The sequence below is a fragment of the Mustela putorius genome, unplaced genomic scaffold (assembly GCF_011764305.1).
Source record: "Mustela putorius furo isolate JIRA1106 unplaced genomic scaffold, ASM1176430v1.1 tig00001118_pilon_pilon_pilon, whole genome shotgun sequence".
In the NCBI taxonomy this organism is placed as follows: domain Eukaryota; kingdom Metazoa; phylum Chordata; class Mammalia; order Carnivora; family Mustelidae; genus Mustela; species Mustela putorius.
In genome coordinates this window covers 1219507-1240098 of record NW_025421577.1, presented here as the reverse complement: position 1 = coordinate 1240098, position 20592 = coordinate 1219507, and the positions used below count along the sequence as shown (strand labels likewise).

Sequence of the window (20592 nt, the reverse complement as noted above, 5' to 3'; positions counted from 1 at the left end):
AGTACTTGAAAAGGAATGAGTGTCTCTAAGAAACTCAATTTTAGCATTCTTTCATTTCAACTAATGTGAATTCAAATAATCCCAAGAGGCCAGTGGCCACCTTCCTGGAAGTGTAACTCCAATGAATCAAACCTCTTCCATTCTTCATTTGTTTCACAAAGGGCTTCACCTTCCCTTTACAACCCTGCTCAAGGTCATCTAAGAGCCCTGCACTGTGTTTCCACAGAATGTTCATCAATTTAGAGCTTCTCTACTTAACAGAAAGCACTCCAGTGCTGACTTCCTTTGGTATACTGTAATCTACACAAGAATAGGACAATGTTTTATTAATCTCTGTCATCTCAGCATCCGGCAGAGGGCCTGACCCGTGACAGGTTCTCATTACGTTTCTGTGAAATGAATGAACAGAAAGGAGCCATCAGCCACTGATTATACACAGAAGTTCTAAGGGAAAATTTCACGTTTGTGGAAAACTGTCCTTGCGCCTGGCATTTATTTTCTTATTCACATGCATAAAAGCCATTTCTACCTTATTGAAATCCTAGCTAAGTAGTGGAGGTAGCGTTTCTGCTAAAGCAATTTCAAGGGTGTCTGATCAAATAAGCCATATGGCAACCTTGCAATTTACAGCGGCAACTCGTCTGCCACTCACCCTCAAAGATGGCTGGTTATGAAGCAGGAGAGCAAATGCTCGCTCCATTCACGCTGCGAACCTGAAAGCAACGCCAAATGCAGGTCACTTACCATCGCCAACATCAAAGTCCTTGAACGCCAGTTCTGAGCCCGAATCATCCAGAAGGATTTCGCCATTCAGTGTGAACATCATGGTGTGCTCCGTCATGTCCACCATACATCCCACAACATCGCCGGCTTGCCAAGAGCGCCCATAGTGCTCATTACCCTGGTGCCACCGCTGGGCCTAGGGACAGAAGAGTCACCTGTCACGGGAAAAGCCAGGAGAACAAGACCCAGACATCAAACCCCCACTGCGGGCATGATTCACTGCAGCGCCTTCTACGAATGCAGCAGGAGGAAGGACGGAGTTCTACTGCACCCACCAGTGTGGCCTGATGCCCTAGCTGGAGTGGAGGTGCCCAGCAATTCTGAATCCCTCACACTAATATCAGATTACTGAATTTTGAGGGAAGACCAAAACGCTATTTCATTATTTCGAGAAACAATTACTTTAAAAATCTAACCCAAGGGGCGCCTGGGTGGCTCAGTGGGTTAAAGCCTCTGCCTTCAGCTCAGATCATGATCCCAGCGTCCGGGATCGAGCCCAGCATCAGCATCGGGCTCTCTGCTCAGCAGGGAGCCTTCTTCCTCCTCTCTCTCTGCCTGTATCTCTGCCTACTTGTGATCTCCGTCTGTCAAATAAATAAATAAAATCTTTAAAAAAAAAAAAAACCTAACCCAACATACTTTCTATTAAAAAATGAACTTATTTTAGTTTATTAAAAATTATTTACTTTATGAAAGTAAAATAAAGTAAAATTTTACTTTCATAAAGTAAAAATTTTTTTTTTACTTTATTAAAAAAAAACTGTTAAGTTTTTAGAAATTAATTTGTCACACTAAAATAAATGCATCCCAGGATATGGGTTGTTTTTCTCTATTTCCCAAAATACAAAGAACTGTGAATAGAGAAGGAAGCTGAGAACTTATTAATGAAAATGACATTCTAATTTTCATCTATTTTGAAACAAAATTCCATTCCCTGGAATGAATGGCACTGATAGATTAACAGAATAGAAATCTTGAGGCATTTCAGTATATATCAAAACCAAAAAAGCTTCAAATCAAACCTAAAAGATATTTACCCAAATAATGAGTCAAAGATTAAATATACACGCCAACGTCTTATACACATAAGTGAAATCTAGTATTAGAAATACATCTCGAACATAGTTTTGATAATGTGACTTTTGAATCTCTAAATGTAATCCACTGATTTATGGGTACACAATTAGTTGTATTATTTTGTCAAATATATCTGCTCATTTTTCCTCTTAAGAATCGCCTCCACCATGACTTGATATGTAAGGGGGTAGAGTCATCAATGCAAAGCAATGATATGATTATTCCCAAGCACAATATACTATACTTTTAAAAAATCTATTCCAGTGAATTACGTATCAAAAGATGTTAAATTTTCCATATGAAGTGAAAAACAGGCTCAGGAAATGTGGTATTTCAAAAACAAAGTAGGTCAGTTATTCTAGAAGACACAATATTAACTTCTAGCCTAGAAATGCTTCCCCACACATGCATACCTCAGTACATGAGATATGTATAAATGTCAAATCTCTTATGATTGCTTATTTATGCTAATTTCCTTTTTCAATTAAAAGTAACTTTTCCCATAATGAGAAGGAATGCAAATTCACAAAGAAAATAAGAGAATGAAAATAAGATAGAGGAATAAAATATAATTTTATCAATCAAAAATGGCTATCATTATCCTACTGTAGCTAGATTCATATATACGTATTTTAAAATATTTTATACATATAAAATAATTTTTAAACATTTATATAATGTCTAAGTACATAATAAAACAAGCACCTGACCAGCTTCCTTAAGAAAACCCTAAGACCTTAAGAAAAATTACTAATACTGAAAATGAAAACTTTTTGTGATTTTAAACAACACTGTCTCAAGTGTTCTTATGGCTATTAAATGTGTGTACCTACCATTTATCATTGCTTGAAGATAAATTCCTTCTACGAAATTGCTTATGTCAAAGTGCATGCAATTTGTTAGCATATGCATTTTTAACACTTAGGACAGGCAAAGAGGATTCTTTTTTTTTTTTTTTTGGTAACAATGGAGAAGCAATGTTTTACTTCTTGAATTTCACTACAAGGGTGGGGGGGGGGGATGTTTTGAGATCACAAGGACAAGAGTTTCCCTAGGGCTTTTTTTTTCCAGGTTGGTGCTCCAGAAAGTCCTAATTCTGCTGTCCTCCCCAAAGGAGCAACGGTAAGGAAGGCACCCACAGGTGGACCCGCCCCAGGAGACCGCAGCCTACAGAATCAGGAACCTACGAACTTCGGCGTCTAGGGCTCAGCACAGTCTGCTCACCTTGAAGCCATCAAAAGCAAAGGCACGTTCGTCGGAGCCAAGCTCTTGGTCAGGTTGACAACCTGGCCTGCTCCAGCCAACCCTCATGTCGCCGGCAGTGACTGCCTCGAACTCAAAATACCACCTTCCTGCCTTGACAGCGTAGGTCTTCTCGGCGCGGAAGATTCGGAACCGCTCTCCGGTGCCGCTACACACCTCAGCTCTGGCAGCTGTGAAGGGAAAGAGATCCTGGGGGGTCACTGGACCAGAAACTGAAAGAGGAGGGAGGACATCACAGAGCGTCTTTAATTGAACCTCCAGGGACGATGGCAACCGGTCTTTCTTACCCTGGCTCACATTTTGTGATGTGTTTTCATATACCTGATCAGACACCAAATCATGGAACCAGCTTGGAGAAAGGGAAAGCACAGGGCTTCCAGGGGAGAGAAGGGTTGCCGAACCTCAGGAACAGTGCAAGGGAGGAGAGGGAACTAACTGCAGGAGAAACCTCCCAGCCTCTTGGTGGTTTGGCAGTGGGATGTGAGATGAACTCGAGGGCAGGGATGGGAAGCCCATGAAAGAGGTCTGAACTGTTCTGCCCAAGAAATGAAGAGACATTCGGGGGTGAGGGAGAAGGAAGAAGCAGCTCGAAGGTGAGGAGGAGAGAGAAAGCAACAAGGTAAAGAGATAAATAGCAGAGAAGGGTAACCACTGACTAATTCTCCAGACAGGATGACTAAGGGCAAAGCTCTGGTAATGTCTCACATCTTCACCATAATGTGCTACACACACAAATGTTGTGTTTAAGTTTTGAGGGAAAAAGAAAAGGGTCAAGTCAACATCAAGGACTAGTGTGGTGCTAAGTTGGGAGCGGGGTGGGGGGGGGGAGAATATACATATTCATAAAAATAAGATGCACCTGGGTTGGAAATGCCAGAAACACAAAACCTCGGACCAAGGGGCCTGGTGCCAGGACAGCCATGAGAACATAAGCCCCTAGGAAACCACAGGGCATGAGGACAAGGGCCCACTGAGCTGATAGGTCAAAGGATATACCGTCAGCTCAGCTCAGATCTGGGTTAGACAGAAGAGAACATTTAAGTGATATTGACCAAAGTCACAGGAGGAACAAATGGAAGAATTCTAAAGCTCCCTAATGCAACAGCCTGTGTCCTTTCCACTCTGCCTCCAATAGCAGGCACAGAGTCAACAGGTCCTGGTTAAATATTAGTTCTCATGCGCTCTCCTTTTAAGAGCTGGGAACGATCTTATAAATAATAGAAGTTTAATATCTGCTTAACCACTGATTTGATATGAACAAACAAGAACTATAAAAATAATTCCAATAAGCTTTCAAGGGCACCAATAAACACAGAGCCAGATCATCTACTGAAGATCAGGCTGGCATTAAGAAACAAAGGACAAAAAAAAAAAAAAAAAGAGAGAGAGAGAGAGAGAGAAGAAACAAAGGACTAAGATGTTTCTGTTGATTGCAGGACATACAGGTGAACTGTAACTTTTGATAAATCTTTCACAAGCTGGGTTAAGGTTCTGAATAAGCAACACTTTGTTGTCCCACCTTCCTCTCCCAGTTGCACACCCATGCACACCCCAACCAAGTCTGCTCCAAGCAACTGTGTCTCCAGCAGCGACAGCCTCAAATCCCAATGCCACCTTGCATGCGCGTGCGCACACACACACACGCACGCACACATCATGCTGTACACTCAAACATCTTGCTGAAAAATAAATGCGTTAATAGTTTAAAAACAGACATTCGTAATAGTATATGGAGCACGCTGCATGTACGAAATCCTCTGAAGAGAAAATAGTTTGCTTCTAATACATTGCAGTTGGGGGTGGACAGGAGCCTGAATGAGAAACATCTCTATGGTGAAGGACAGAAAAACTCTCATGTCTGTTACTTAGTAACAATGATTTTTGAGAGATAGGAGAGCAAACTGCTTTTTGAGGAAAAAAATATTATCAGATTTTATGATACTTAGAGGCAGTTATGGGTATTAAGAAAATAGTCTAGGGGCTCCTGGGTGGCTCAGTGGGTTAATCCTCTGCCTTCGGCTCAGGTCATAATCTCAAGGTCCTGGGATCATGCCTGGCATTGGGCTCTTTGCTCAGTGGGGAGCCTGCTTCCCCCTCTCTCTCTGCCTGCCTCTCTGCCTCTGTGTCAAATAAATAAATAAATAAATAAATAAATAAATAAATCTTTTTAAAAAGTTCTAAAATAAAAAGAAAAGAAAATAGTCTAGCGGCACCTGGCTGGCTGTCAGTAGAGCACACGATGCTTGATCTCAAAGTTATGAGTTCGAGCCCCACATTGGGTGTGAAGCCTACTTATAAAAAAAAAGGCAATTCTAAATATTACAGTAGTAAAAAAATTGAAGTCAAATTTTCCATTGTAATATTTCCTGAAGTAACGGCATGCTGATCCATTATTTCCTTAAGTCATGGTTGCAACCTTCCCTGAATTGAATATTAAACCATGATCCACATGGACTTTTGGAAGTTACTTTTAATGAAAGATAAAAGCTCTCGTGTAGTTATCCATAATTTTAATTATGTCAACATTTACAGATGAAAATTATAAATTATATTCTAGAATGCACTAATAAATCAAACTCCCAATTTTCTAAGGATAAAATATTTTGTTCTTTAGAAAACTAAAATACTAAAAAACTCATAGGTTCTTTTTTCCCTCTTTCTGTTCCCAGGCCAAAGGACTCCACTCACATGCATAGTGTTTTCAAGGACAGCAAACAAATTTTAATATGAGCTTAAATCAAATATGTTGGAAGGCAAATTTGGTATAAAAATGTAACAGATGACTTCCTTCAAAGCCACTACAAATTTCTCTTGGTCATAAGATTTACCATGAATTATCTCTACATACAGATAATGAAAATAAGGGGCAGCATATGGAAAAATGTGCATCAATCCCAGGTAACAATGTGGAATTTCTTAGACTTTGTATTTTTTTTCCTGACCTTAGCTGCCGCATTATTCTTACTCTCATTGATAAGACTCGACCTGAACTGGAAATACACATATTATTCATAGACACCATTATGCAAGGGACTTGTAACCTCCATGGACTTCCTCCAAATGTCTGTAGGATTCATGGTTCCCAAGTCTTTATTTTTTACATTACTTTAGAGAAGCTTACAATCATGGTTGCAAGAAGCAACAGTTTAGCATTCCATTTTCTGATAAAATACTAATTATTTAGTATTCCATTATTAAATGGAAATCTGAATCTACAGAAGTCACATATACACACAAAGATCCCAGGTAATCTGTAACAATTTCTTTTGCATACCCTGTAACATCAATCTGCTGGACACAAAGTAGGGCTCTTTAAGTACTGTGAGACTGAAACTAGGAACAAAGGCTTTCCTGAGCCTGGATGTAGGAGCCCAGGCATATACCTAATGGGCAGTGTTAGTCTCAAAGGCATTGAGCTCTCCCCCAAACATGCTTATGCTTTCCTTAATTTTAAACATATTCATATAAGTTTGGTAGGTGATTATAACTCACGTAAGTATATTTAGATTATTTTCTTATATTGTTATAAAGAACATAATAATAATTGACATTTTAAAAGAATGAACCATTAGCAGATGTATTCCTGGTGAATTTTATCAGGAATACTGATACTCAAAGAAGAAATTCAGGAAGTGTGCCTTTAACAAACCATCTTAGATAAACAGTAAAGCCTGATAAAATCCTGTGTTCCCAGGACCCCAGGGATCCTGGCACTAAGAGGGCACACACCAATGACGGACCAAATGGGACTTAAGTGTCCATACATGCTGTACTCCAAACCCTACTTTTAAAAGATACTTACCACTAGGGGGCGGTCAAGATCAAAATATGAAAGTTACTTATACTAAGCTATGAAGGAAAGCAGGCTAATCTTTTTCAAAAATTTTAGATATGTTTAAAATTTATAAAATTTCATAAAATAAAATAATAAAATAAAAAAGTTTATACATATCTAAAAATTTTTTAAAATATCTAAAATCCTTCAGGTGTGCTTACATAATAATTTTTAAAATTATTGATACTAACCAGTCATCTTTTCAACTTCCTGGTATTATTTCTAATCAAACAAGTCAAACCTTGATAAAGCTGTAGAGTAAGAATAACTTAGTTTTTCAAATGTTTGAAAATGTTATTTAGAACACTACTCAAAGATAGTACATTTCACATATTGAGTTCATATTCAAGGTATAATATGTAAGCATTCAGGTGATAACTAGAAAATAAATTATTACCCTGATTTAAGTACACAGAGCTAGATGTAATGTTATCAAAATTGTAAGCCCTTAACATCTTTTTTAATGTCAGCAAGGACAGCACAGCCGGTTATGTTTTTAATCTTATCTCAGGGATCACCAGAAATATTTTGCTTTATTCCATAATCTCTCACATCTATCTTTTAATTTCCACATTCACCATCCTTGTTCTGAAAAATCACAAATTTTCTAAACCTCCCAACTGGTCTCTCTACCTCCAAGCATTCTCCCCCTCCAATCTGTTCCTTCCCACTGTTGCCATAGTTATATCGCTATTAGAAACTGTGATCACACAACAAGCTTTTGCTTTAAAACTTCCTGGGGCTAGAATTCCTTGCACAAATTTATCCACATTTCTTAGCTGGGCTTTCAAGATATTCCATATTTTGTCCTAATCTGTCACCTTCAACCAGCAGTGTTTTCTCCCAACTTGTACCTCATAATTTATCCCAACTAGACTACCAATCATCCCTCAATGCCTTCTACACTTAATTACATCATATATATTTTCCCTCTGGTGGAAATGCTCTGCCTCATCTATTATCTACTTGTTGACATTTTGATTCCTTCAATACCTAAATCAAATGTCATTTTATCCCCTTATTGATTCCTTCAATTAGAAAATAATTGCTACTACGAGGAAGGCATTCTACTATATATGGGAACACCTGGGGGACAAGAAACAGGACCTCAGTCTTCACTGTGGAGTACACTACACTAGCCTGTTGCTCATAAAACTCTGGGAGACAACCTTGCCAATCAACAACCAATGGTTTTCTCTAAATTCCTAACTTTCAGAAACCATGCCATCCTCTGATCACTACTTTTCCCTCCTAGTTTCCTCATTTCCTGCACAAACATATTCACTCCTGGAACACATTAACTTCTTCCTAGGTTTCCCTTCCTTATCTAGATAGCTTTTGATGTCTTCTGCCCTATTTCTCTTCTCCTTATTTGCTGTCAACCCCAACCTTTGTCTGATTTCAGGTTCTTCATTCTCCTCAACATCTATACTTGCTCTACTGAGCTTGCTGGAAAGCGTAGGCACACGACAGATTGGCACCACTACTAGACAAGCTCACGGTCTCCAACAGAAATGAGACCATTAACGTTTCTCTGCAATCTTTTTATCTGTTCGCAACTAGCTCTCTGTTACAGCACACAAAACAGCTATTTCTAGTTTTTATTGTTGAGTGTCATCAGCAGGGTAAAGACCTCCAAAAAGCTTTCTCTATAAAACCAACAAGAACACTGGAAAAAAAAAACCATCAAAATCAACTTTCAGAGTTCTGGAAATTAGCCAAAGTCTGGCAACAAGCTGGGACATTTTTTGATTAAAGTGGATGAACATTTGTAAGGACAGCAGGCTTACTGGGGTTTTAACTTGCTTTGGTGCTATCCTCTTCTCTCTAGCTACATGGCACATTGAAAACCAACAGCTTCTCCATTACAGTGAAAATCAGCAACCTAGCTGCTGAGATGAGAAGAAGAATTCCTCCAAAGCTCATTCACAGATAACTATCATTATCTTCCTTTAATGGTAGTTCTTGGGAAATCCCATTTGCAAGGCTTCTCTTTATTTGACCTTTGTTTGTCCAGAGCAAACAATCATTTCCCCAAGGGCATTTGCTAACAATCATCAGAGGCAATTTTTTAACACTGCAGCTACTTAAGCAGTGAGGCAAACATTAAGATGACCAAAAACTGAAAAAGAATAACTGATGAATGACATGTCCATGTGGGTTGTGAAAAGTTCCAGTGTAATCCTGGAATCCAGAATGCCACATTCATGTCCAGGAGAGAGTGTGTGTGTGTGTGTGTGTGTGTGCGCGCGTGCGTGTTTAGGAAAGACCTGAGAAGTCCGTAAGTTCTCACCACTGAGATACCTTAAGGATCTGCAGTAAGTGAAGGTGCCTGGTGATATGTTGGAGGCCTGTCCCAACAGGCACACAAAGCCCCTCCCTTAACAAAGACTGGGAGACTTCAAGTGCCAGACATTTAAGGAAGTCTCTGCCCAATCCCTAGTTGACTATGAGGCTAAAGAAACACAGACTCCCAGGGCCACACATAAAAAAGAAAAAGGTGTGCAAAACTAGTTAAGAAACTCTTGCAAAGAGACAAAGTATGAATCCCACAGGGGAAAAAACGAAATCAGAAATTGTCCCTGATACTAAACAAAGGTTTTTCATTAGCTACTTTACATGTGTTCAAAGAATTAAACAAATCATGTCTAAAGAACAAAAGGAAAGTAGGAGAATGATGTCTCACCCAAATAGAGAATATCAATAAAGAAACTGAGATTATAGAAAAGAACTAAATAGGAGTTCTGGAAAGGTACAATAACTGAAACTAAGAGTCTACTAGAGGGGCTCACCTGTAGGTTTAAGCTAGCAAAAGACAGAATCAATGAAACTGAATAGATCCACTGAGATTACCAGGTATGAAAAACTGGGAAAAAAAGGAATGAAAAAATTAACAGCCTCAGAAGCCCATGGGACACAATCAAGTGTGCCAACACACATATAATGGACATCTCAGCAGGAGAAGAAAAGGGCAGAAAGAATATTTAGAGAAACAAATTTGATGACTAACATACATTTACAGTTCCACGAAGCTCAACAAAATCCAAATAGGGCAAACTCTAGACACATTGTAATCAAATTACTGAAAGACAGTCTTGAAAGGACCAAGGCAGAAGCTACACATCCCATACAAGGATCTTCTATAAGAGTAACAGCCAGTGTTTCATCAGAAAACACGGGGGGCCAGAAGGCAGAGGGAGGACATGTATAGTGAAGGGAAAAGAAGAAAAGCCAACCTAGAATTCTACATTCGGCAAATCTTCGTTGTTCTCTTCAAGGCTTCCAACACAGTCCAGCCCTCTCCCGCTGCTGCCCCCTTAGCAAATAAGCTCATTTTATCTTTCAACAGAAAATAGGACCCGTGTAGCAAGAATTCCCTGGGCTTCATCCTGACTTTCCATGAACACGGGTTTCTACATTCCCTTCAATCCTTACCTCTTTTACCAAACTTAGGGGAGCAAGTGTTCTCCCTATTATATTAGGCCAGTCCCTTCCTCCATGCTCTGAATTCACCCCCCACCCTCCCAGATGCTCCATTTTGTCCAGCTCCTTTTCTTTATCTTCAACCTCCTACTTTCTGCTGGTTCTTTCCCTTAGCATATAAAAATGTCCAAATATCTCCCATTTAAAAAATAAATAAACTCTTTAACCCTTTCTTCCTCTCTAGCAGACAGTCTCAGCTTTATACTTACCTATGGGTAGTAGGTAGCTCTGTCTAGTGTCTCGCATGCATTTCAAACTCAACATGTTTATTTTACTTTTATTTTTTTAAGAGAGGAAGAGAGACAGAGAGAGAGAGAGAGAGAGAAGGGGGGGGAGGATAGAGGGAGAGGGAGAATCTCAAGCAGGCTCCATGTACAGCACAACTCTGAGATCATGATCTGAACCGAAATCAAGACTCGGATGTCTAAACGACAGAATCACTCAGGTGCCCCAATTCAACGTGTGTAAAGTCAAACTTGGCATCTCCCCAACATCCATCTCTACCTGCTCTGACTCCTGTGTTTCCTGTGAATGTGGAAGCACTTGACATCTACCAGCCCAGATACCATCCCTGACACCCCTCTGTCCTTCTGCAAATTCTACCTCTACAGGTCAAATGGTTCTGGCCTGTTCTCTCCGTGCACAACATTGCCTAAGCTCAGAACTTCAACACTCCTCATCTACACTTCTTTTATCGCTGCCAAACTGTTGTCCTCACTTCCACTTACGTTCACCTTCAACCCATTCTCCCAAGAGTCACTAGATTAATTTTTTTAATAGAAAAAAACCTTAATACTTTTTTTCAATCTCTGCCTCCTCTACTTCACTTTCTGCCACTTCTCAAACTCTACATTTAGCCACACCAAGCTGAAATCCCACATGCAATGCCCCCTTGTGGCTCCAAGCGTTTTGACATGTCATTCTCTTGGAATACATGGAACCTGGTTGATTTCTATTCATCCTTCTATATTTTCCCCTAGCTTTACCTACTTTTAAGTAGGTAAAGTAGGTGGTTTTAAAACACGTCTTCAAATATTTTGTCACATTGCCTTTCAAAATGTGTGGGCTTGAGTGTGGGCTGCTTTACTGATTCACATGTAACAAACAGAATATGGCAGAAGTAATTGTAATGGGCACTGATGCCTCCCCCTCACACTATCTCTTATTCACACTGGGGGAAGTCAGCTGTGTGGAGGCACTCAAGCATTTCTCTGAGGTGGTCTACTGGCAAGGCGCTTGGGCCTCTTACTAAGAGCCAGACAGAAACGGAATACTTTGGCCAACAATTATGCAAATGAGCTGTCCTAGAAGCAAATCCTCTAGCCCCACTGACGTCTTTAGATAATTGATTCCCTGAGCAACTTGACAGCAACCTCAAGAGAGACCACGAGCCAGAACTACCTAATTCACTCTCAAATTCCAAACCATGGCAACTTTGAGATAACAATGTTCATTAAGTCATTAAGTTTTAGGGGGGGAATTTGTTACACAGCAACAGACAACCAACATACTTCTACGAAGACCACTCCGACATCAGCAAGCTGAGTTAAGCCCTCTGTGCTGTGACACTTGACGATTAATGCTTACACCATAGAGTGGTGTTGACAATTTAGAGTCTCTCTTCCTTGCCTCCCCTGAAAGCTATCTGTGGGCAAAAACAGTTTTACTCATTTTTAATCTCCAGAACTAGGCATAACTATGTATTAAAGGCAAATGGAAAGGAGGATGACCTGAAATATGGAAGTAACGTGAAACCCAAACAAGGATTTTATAAATATGAACTCCTTCCCTTCTTGAAATTCACATAAGCAACAAGAAAGTAGGATGTGGAGAAAGGGGAACCCTCTTCCACTGTTGGTGGGAATGCAAGTTGGTGCAGCCACTTTGGAAAACAGTGTGGAGATTCCTCAAGAAATTAAAAATAGAGCTTCCCTATGACCCTGCAATTGCACTACTGGGTATTTACCCCAAAGATACAGATGGAGTGAAAAGAAGGGCCATCTGTACCCCAATGTTTATAGCAGCAATGGCCACAGTCGCCAAACTGTGGAAAGAACCAAGATGCCCTTCAACAGACGAATGGATAAGGAAGATGTGGTCCATAGACACTATGGAGTATTATGCCTCCATCAGAAAGGACGAATACCCAATTTTTGTAGCAATATAGACGGGACTGGAAGAGATGATGCTGAGTGAAATAAATCAAGCAGAGACAGTCAATTATCATATGGTTTCACTTATTTGTGGAACATAATAAATAACATGGAGGACATGGGGAGATGGAGAGGAGAAGGGAGTTGAGGGAAATTGGAAGGGGAGGTAAACCATGAGAGACTATGGACTCTGAAAAACAACCTGAGGGTTTTGAAGGGGCGGGGGGTGGGAGGTTGGGGGAACCAGGTGGTGGGCATTATGGAAGGCACGTATTGCATGGAGCACTGGGTATGGTGCAAAAACAATGAATACTGTTATGCTGAAAAGAAAGTTAAAAATAAAAATTAAAATTAAAAAATAAAAAGAAGAGCATGTTGCTTTTGATGTTGGGTCATGAGTTCATCCCTCATCTGCTTATAGAGATTATAAGTAATTAAACTTTAAAAAAATAAATTTTTCCTTGAGAAAAAAAAAGTAGGTAACTGCAAGGTAGCAATACATTGCCTCACAAGGGTATGAAGAAGACAAAATTACGGTTGTAAATATTGTAAAATTATACATCATAAAGGCAACATCTTATGCGGTATCCAGGGAATACGGTCATCCCTAAAAAGTGAAGACATCAGATGTAACTGACACAACCTATGCCTTTGACTGATAATGTCTTTAAAATATAATCATCACTGGGGTGCCTGGGTGGCTCAGTGGTTAAAGCCTCTGCCTTCGGCTCAGGTCATGATCCCAGGGTCCTGGGATCGAGCCTCATATCGGGCTCTCTGCTCAGCAGGGAGCCTGCCTCCTCCTCCTCTCTCTTTCTGCCTGCCTCTCTGCCTACTTGTGGTCTGTCTGCCAAATAAATAAAAATTAAAAAATAATAATAATAAAATAAAAATAAATAAAATATAATCATCACTATTTATTTCTGGCATATACTGCACATGTCCTTGTACAGGGTAAAATGCACTTCCTTTCTTGGATATCAACCATAATTTTTTTAAAAAGTTCATTTCTTTTGTTTGAATGAATAATGCAAATAGAGTATAAAATTTAAAAGAAATGATATGTGGCAAAATGTAAATCTTCCCTCCCACAGCTGTCTGCTGGCTATCTAGCTATGCTTCCTGGAAGCAATCACTGTTACCATTGTTTTCTGTGTCTATTCGCAGTCCGTCTGTGCGTGTGCAAGTGTTTACATATATTCTTTGTTATAACAAGAATAGTACCACGCTCTTTGCAGACTTCACGACTTTGCTCTTTAACCTTAATATGAAACACCTGAGAGCGCTTCCTATCAGCATTTCATTGTACTTAACACCTTCATAATATCGCATCGTAATTTTAACCAGCTCCGATGCCAGAATGTTTTCTCATCTGACTTTTCATTTTACTTTTTGGGGTGTTCGTGTATGTGTGTGTGTGTCCATATAAGTCTGTGTGGGAGAGGGTGTGTATGTGTATGAACATGTGTTGGGAGCTCCAACAGAGACTCTGCTACTCAGTTCATTCATATTATTCTGTTGGTCTCTATAAGTCTCCTTTATTGCTCTTTTTGTTTTGTTTTTGTTTTTGTTTGTTTTTCCTTTTTCTTAATCCTTGATCACCACTGGCATTACTCCAATATGTGTGATATTCTCCTTGTTCCCAGTCTTAAGGGAAAAAGTCTTGATGTTTCACTATGAAGTGAAGGCAGGATAACCTCTCTCACCACTACTAATAAACACTCTAAGTCTTAACCAGTTCACTAAGTCAAAAGACAAAAAATGCATGATAATTATAAAGGAAAAAGTAAAATACAGGGGGGGAGGGGAAAACATTATGGTTATGTGGGTAGAAAACTGTAAACACTTTGTACACAGAAAAAGAGTAAAAGAAAGAAAAAAAAGTAAGATGAATTCTGCCAGACCAAATGATATAATTATAATAATATGTATATACTAATAATGTTTCTCATATTCAGTGAACAACTAGAAGATGAAAGGAAGTGAAAACTAATTTAATTTATGATATTTCTAAAATATCAGATGCCTCTATAAAATAATGGGCAAGATCTCTACTCTGAAAGTTGGAGACAAACTAAAGACAAAAAGAAAAAAAAAAAAAAGGAAAGATATGCCACGTTTGTGAACTGGTAGACTAAATATTGTTAAGATGTCAATTCTCCCCTAGAGTGACCTACAAAGCCAGCTGTAAGCCCATCCAAACCAAATTTACAAGTGGGGATCTAAAATGTAAGAAAATGCAAAGAAAAAAAGAAGCTGACAAAACTCTTAAAGAAGTTAGAGGACTACCCTACCTGATTTTAAGATTTGTTAAAAAGTTATAATAATAAAGACAGTAGTGTGGTATTGAGTTAAGGACAGACATACAGATCGATAGGACCCAACTGTCAATAGATAGATGACAAAGGTACCAAGGCAATTTAATGAGGAAAGGATAATCTGTTCCAATAAATGGTGCTGAGACAGTTGGATATCGACCAGGACGAAAGTGAACCTTGACCTTAGTGTCTCATCACAAACAAAACTCAACTCAAATTAGACTACAGACCTAAACAAAAAAGTAAAATAATAAAACTTCTGAAAGAAAGCACAAGAGAGAATCTTTGGTTTTGCACAGGCAAAGATTTTTCAGGACATAAAATATACAACCTTAAAGGGAAAAAATCATAAAGGACTTCATCAAAATTAAGAATGGTGGGCTTTCTGAAAGATCTCACTGAGAAAATGAAAGCACAACCCAGAAACAACGAGTTATTTCCAATATCTGACATAGCCCTTATACCCAGAAAATTTATATATATGCTTACAATTACATATACTTATAATTCAATAAAAAGATAAAAAAAAACACCCTAATTTTTAATTGAATATAAATTCAGGGGGGAAATAAAAGACTTATACCAATGGCCAGTAAGTACAAGAAAAAAAATTCAACATTATTACTCATGAGAAGAATGAGAATTGAAACTGCAAGATTCCATTTTGCATCTACCAGAACAGTTAAAATCAGAAAGATTAGCTACCAATCCTTGGCCAGGATGTGGGAACAACTGGCACCCTCATACACTGGTCATGGGAGTAACTTTGCAGAACCATCTGGAATCTTCCTATAAAGAATATATCTGTCCCATGGTCCAGTAATTTTACTCCCTAGATATTTACCTGAAGAGAAATGAAAAGTCTGAGTCTTCACAAAGACTTGTCTACAAGTCTTCATAGCAGTTTAATTCGTAATTGCCAAAAACTGAACACAATTCAAACCTTCATCAACAGAAGAATGGATTAAAAAAAAAAAACTTATGGTTTATTCTGTTACATCTTAGATAAGAAGCTTTGTATTGTCTATTTCTATTCCAGTGGTCATATGGACTATAGACTCTTTAAGACACGGATCCCTCTCATACCTTCCACACCTGATAGCACCCAGTTAATAAGGGTCTACCAAATATTTGTTGCTATAAAACTGACCTCAAGAGAAAATAAGGAGGTATAATTATGAACACCACTGTTACCAAGGGAATACCTAATTTTATTGGCAGCAAATGTTAGGATTCAGTATCTACTAGAGCTCTTGAGATTTAACGACCTACTGAATCAACTCCACAGACTGAAGTCTGGAGTCAGAATGCCTGGGGATGGGATTCTCCACCTGCAACGTAGCATACAGAAAGGCAGAGAAGTCTCTGCATCTCAAGTTCCTAATCTGTAAATTGAGCTTAATGCATGGATCACCCCATAGGGTTACTCCTGTGAGGATCACTTAATTATAAAGGTCTCGGAAACACCTGCTGCACATGACAAGCACTATATAAACATTAGCTATTATTACTACTTACAGTCTGGATTTCTATGCACAGATACAACACTGAAGATGTTAGTCATTAGAGAATAGTTTGGATACATTTTTTAAAAATTTCTATCAAAAAAATACAGGCACTATCAGGAAACACACATTGTTTATTTCACTCTGCCGATTTTAAAATACGGAGAGTCATACCAAGTCAAACTTCAGGCGAAGGAAAAAGGAATTGGTACTGATATTTTAAACCATATTCTTAACAGGTATTATTTAAGGGGGAATGTGTTCTTTATAAGAACTCTGAAAACCCAGTTTTTTCAACACAAATTTATTGAATGCCTATTCTAATGCGCTTATCTTAAAGCAAAATGTTGCACTAATTAGTTAATATTACCTCTAGGTATGAGTATAAATAATGAAAGTTCAGAAGACACGAGTTAAACAACTAAATCAACTCTTTTGAAGGAGAACGGGTGGGGTTGGGTGGGAGCTGTACCACAGTTAAGAGAGTACACTGTTCATATCAAACTCTTTGGGAAGGTTTCTCTCCTTTCTCCCCCCAGCAGAATCACTGTGGTCCTGAGACACTCAAATGAGAGATGAGTCTAATCCCTCAAGCGTCCTTCAGGAAAAAAAAAAATGCCCTAAAACACTGTCCTAAATTACAAACTAGATGACATCCCAAAGGACCCATTGTATGCTGCCCTTTTAGCTAATTATTTGGCTCTGAAGAACTACCACACAACTTCGATACCTGAGAGGAAGAAAGGAAAACCAGAATACCATGATCTTGGGGATGCCTGGGTGGCTCAGTGGATTAAGTGCCTGACTTTGGCTTAGGTCAGGACCTCAGGGTCCTGAGATCGAGTCCTGCATTGGGCTCCCTGCTCAGTAAGGGGCCTGCTTCTCCTTCTCCCTCTGCCCCTCCCCCCTCATGCTCTGTCTCTCTGTCTCTCAAATAAATAAATAAAATCTTTTAAAAAAAATAGCATGGGGGCGCCTGGGTGGCTCAGTGGGTTGAGCCTCTGCCTTCGGCTCAGGTCATGATCTCAGGGTCCTGGGATCGAGCCCCGCATCAGGCTCTCGGCTCAGCAGGGAGCCTGCTTCCTCCTCTCTCTTTCTCTGCCTGCCTCTCTGCCTGCTTGTCTGTCAAATAAATAAAAATCTTATAAAAAAAAAAATACCATGATCTTGATCTGGCGCTTCCAGGTTGTAGCCATACCCCAGCAGCGTGCGCACGGCCTCACGGAGGCTGTCCTTATTGGATTTCTTGGTGCGGTCATCTAGAAGGGCATAGGGAACCAGACGAGGGTTTCTTCTGTTCTTTACATCCTACAGGAAGAGAAAAGGTGTCCATCGTCAAAGTAGGACTAAAGCAATCCTTCTGGAAGGGTGACAGCTTCCAAATATAATAGAATGTGAGGCCCCTGAGGTAAAAGCTGCCCCTCCCCCACCACCTTAGTCTTTTCAGGTAATGGAAGTTACTGAACCCCTAGCAATAGAAAAGATGGATCAGATGAGTGACTGCAGGCCCTCCCCAGGAGAAGAAGAAGTAAACAACAACAACGACCAAGCCAGCTGGAAGGATCTCTTCAACCACCTTCCATCTGCAGGGGTCACAGGGCAACCTGTGAATTTAGAAAACATGGAATTTCCTTGCAAAGCTGACAGACAAGTCTTTGTTACAAGAACAGCCAAATGATCACTGGTCACTTTTCAGTGATTTTAGTCCACAAACAACATATGGCTGCTGTCTCTTTCTCGGAAAAACTCAGCATGTTATAGACAGCCATTCTATGAACTCAAATGGCCTGAAGAGTAATGCATTAAGGTGACTCTATCAACCTGTGAAACCTGTTAATAGCAGAAATACTGAAATACCTACAAAACTCATGAACTGTTTATGACAAAAGAGGCTCCAGGTTTAAAATGCGATGGCACTGATGTTGGCAAAGCCAGAAAGCTAGCTATCCTACTATCCTGGCAAAAGAAAGCGCTTCCTTTCCTCCACTGCCTGAGACTCTGCTGCAGATTTTGTCGGACTTTCCAGATCTCAAGAAGCATTCTCAATTCTCAGGTGAACCTGAGCTTGACTAAGAATGACGAGGCTGTAGATCCTTCCCAAATGTCTCAAAACAAATATGCCACGTGGTGGATGGGGTTTGTCTCGGTTGCGTAAGAGCAAGGAAAGCTTTTCTTACTGTCTTCTCCCCTCTCTCTAGCAAATTTGTACTGAACACCTGCTCCTGAATACATGAACACGGATGGACACATTGGGGGTTAAGGTCGCCTAGGTCATTTGGTGGGGAGCACCACTCCAAAGCCACACCAAATAAACTAACACTATAAACATCACCCTGCTCTCCTCTCTTTCAACGTGGTTTTAGCCCCAAACTTTTCCTCTATAGAAGGTCTGAAGCATTAAATGAATCATCCTCCTCTCTTGAGATGGTGTCCTGGGACTCAGTTAAAAGGAGCTCCCCAGGGGATCCGACGCACACTCATGTTTGAAAGCAGCTGTGCTCGAGAGACAGAGAAGAGGGTAATTTGAGGAAACCACTCTCAAGGACTTTCAGTAGGTTATGTTAACAAGAAGGTGATGGAAAATTCAAGACACTTATTCAAATAACCTGGCAAACATGGGCTATGTCAGTGGGGAATGCGGTGGAGGGATGGGGTGCGACCTGGGGGAAGGAATGGAAATGATTTAAATGAGAGCTCCAGCAGGTTCAAACAGAGCCTTGTGCTTTTATGAGGAAACACATGCACAGGAAGGAGCGCCCCTACCCTGAAGACAGGGACCTTAGGGAACTGCTCATTTGTCTGACAGAGCTCCGTGGTCTTCAAGATAAGTTAAGCCCTCCTTTTGCAGAGCCAGTGTGAACCCCTCATCCATCTGGGAATATAAGGTTCAGGTTCTCTCTCTCTCTCTCTCTCTCTCTCACACACACACACACACACCCCTACACATAGAAACAATGCTGGAGCAGATGTAGTGTTGACATTCTCATCAGCTACAACCAGCTTAATTCAATATAAAAATATATTTTATGAGGTATATCAAGGCTCTTCCATTTTTATTTGGCCTTCCCAATAGCAAGAAGTCACTGGCTTACACGGGTTTTCAAAACTCATTTCTTCAAACCAATATTTAGGCTGTTTCCTGGACCATAGTCTAAGCCTGTAAGTAAGAATCCATTTTATTCCTGAAAAATTCTAAGTACAGGAAGCCTAAACTGAGCTGCCAAGAGGCACTGCAACAAGGCAGTGAAGCATCTTGGCTCTGGAGTCCGAAGGCTTGATCCCAAGCAGGGTCTGCCACCTGCTAGCCGCAGAGCGCTGGGCAAACCGCGCCCAAGGAGGATCCCCGTGCACCATATGTCAGCTGGGAATAAAAGGATTCCTCCCTCATGGAACTGTTGTCAGAGTTTAAGAGAATATGTGTAAAGCTCCTGTCGGGGACAGCCACCTAATTTAAGAGCAAACCGCCCTACGTATTTGGTCTGCCCAGGCACTGCTGTGAGCCTCTCTCACAAGTAAGTTATAGAATGACGTTAAGTTCCTTACTGCCGAGGGAAACAGTGGCTCAGAGAATTTAAGAAGCCTGCCAGGGTCACACGAGGACTCAGAGGTGAGAGGCTCAAATGCGTTCTTCGGCCCCTCGGCGATGACACCTCCTGGTGTACTCACGGACTGTTAGTCACTCCCACCAGCGCCACCATTAATAGAGAGAGATCCACGACTCTGACATCCAGAAACCTCAGAAAACCCATCCTTGACTAACTTTAACACAAACTCAGTTGGTGGTAGAACGTGATCTGAATTGAAGCAAGCCTGTTTATAGGCTTTATTTATCCCCTCTTGGTATGATCAGGCCTACACGGTGCTGAACAAATAGTAATTTACATTCTGCTGCCCTGCGGAGGGTGCTAAGAAGCATGTAATCGATCACCGTATCGTCATTCCAGAAACCGAAAGATATCTGGATTCTGACATTCATCTGGCCCCAGGGGTTTCAAACGAGGAACTGTGGACCTCTTTTATTATTATTGTATATCAATCTTCTCATATTTCAGAAGTTTCTCCTTAAAGACAATCTCAGAGAGAGAGAGAAATGCCATGAAACCACATTATAAATCACTGTGGTGGTTCAAACTCCCTGTTTTTACTCAGGGTTATGGTCATCTGACTTCCAGAGT

The 20592-nt window shown here is 40.2% G+C and overlaps 1 protein-coding gene across 7 annotated transcripts in view; it reads right to left on the bottom strand.

Annotated features, from left to right (window-relative positions):
- RYR2 (ryanodine receptor 2) overlaps window positions 1–20592 on the bottom strand; it is a 738653-nt gene that overhangs the window by 254419 nt on the left and 463642 nt on the right. For all 7 annotated transcript variants that reach the window (XM_045087357.1, XM_045087359.1, XM_045087360.1 and 4 more), the window contains 3 exons: window positions 17578–17725; window positions 3085–3293; window positions 745–919 (listed from right to left, as the gene is read on the bottom strand). In XM_045087357.1, the coding sequence (XP_044943292.1) occupies window positions 745–919; window positions 3085–3293; window positions 17578–17725 (532 nt within the window). The remainder of the gene's footprint in view (window positions 1–744; window positions 920–3084; window positions 3294–17577; window positions 17726–20592) is intronic.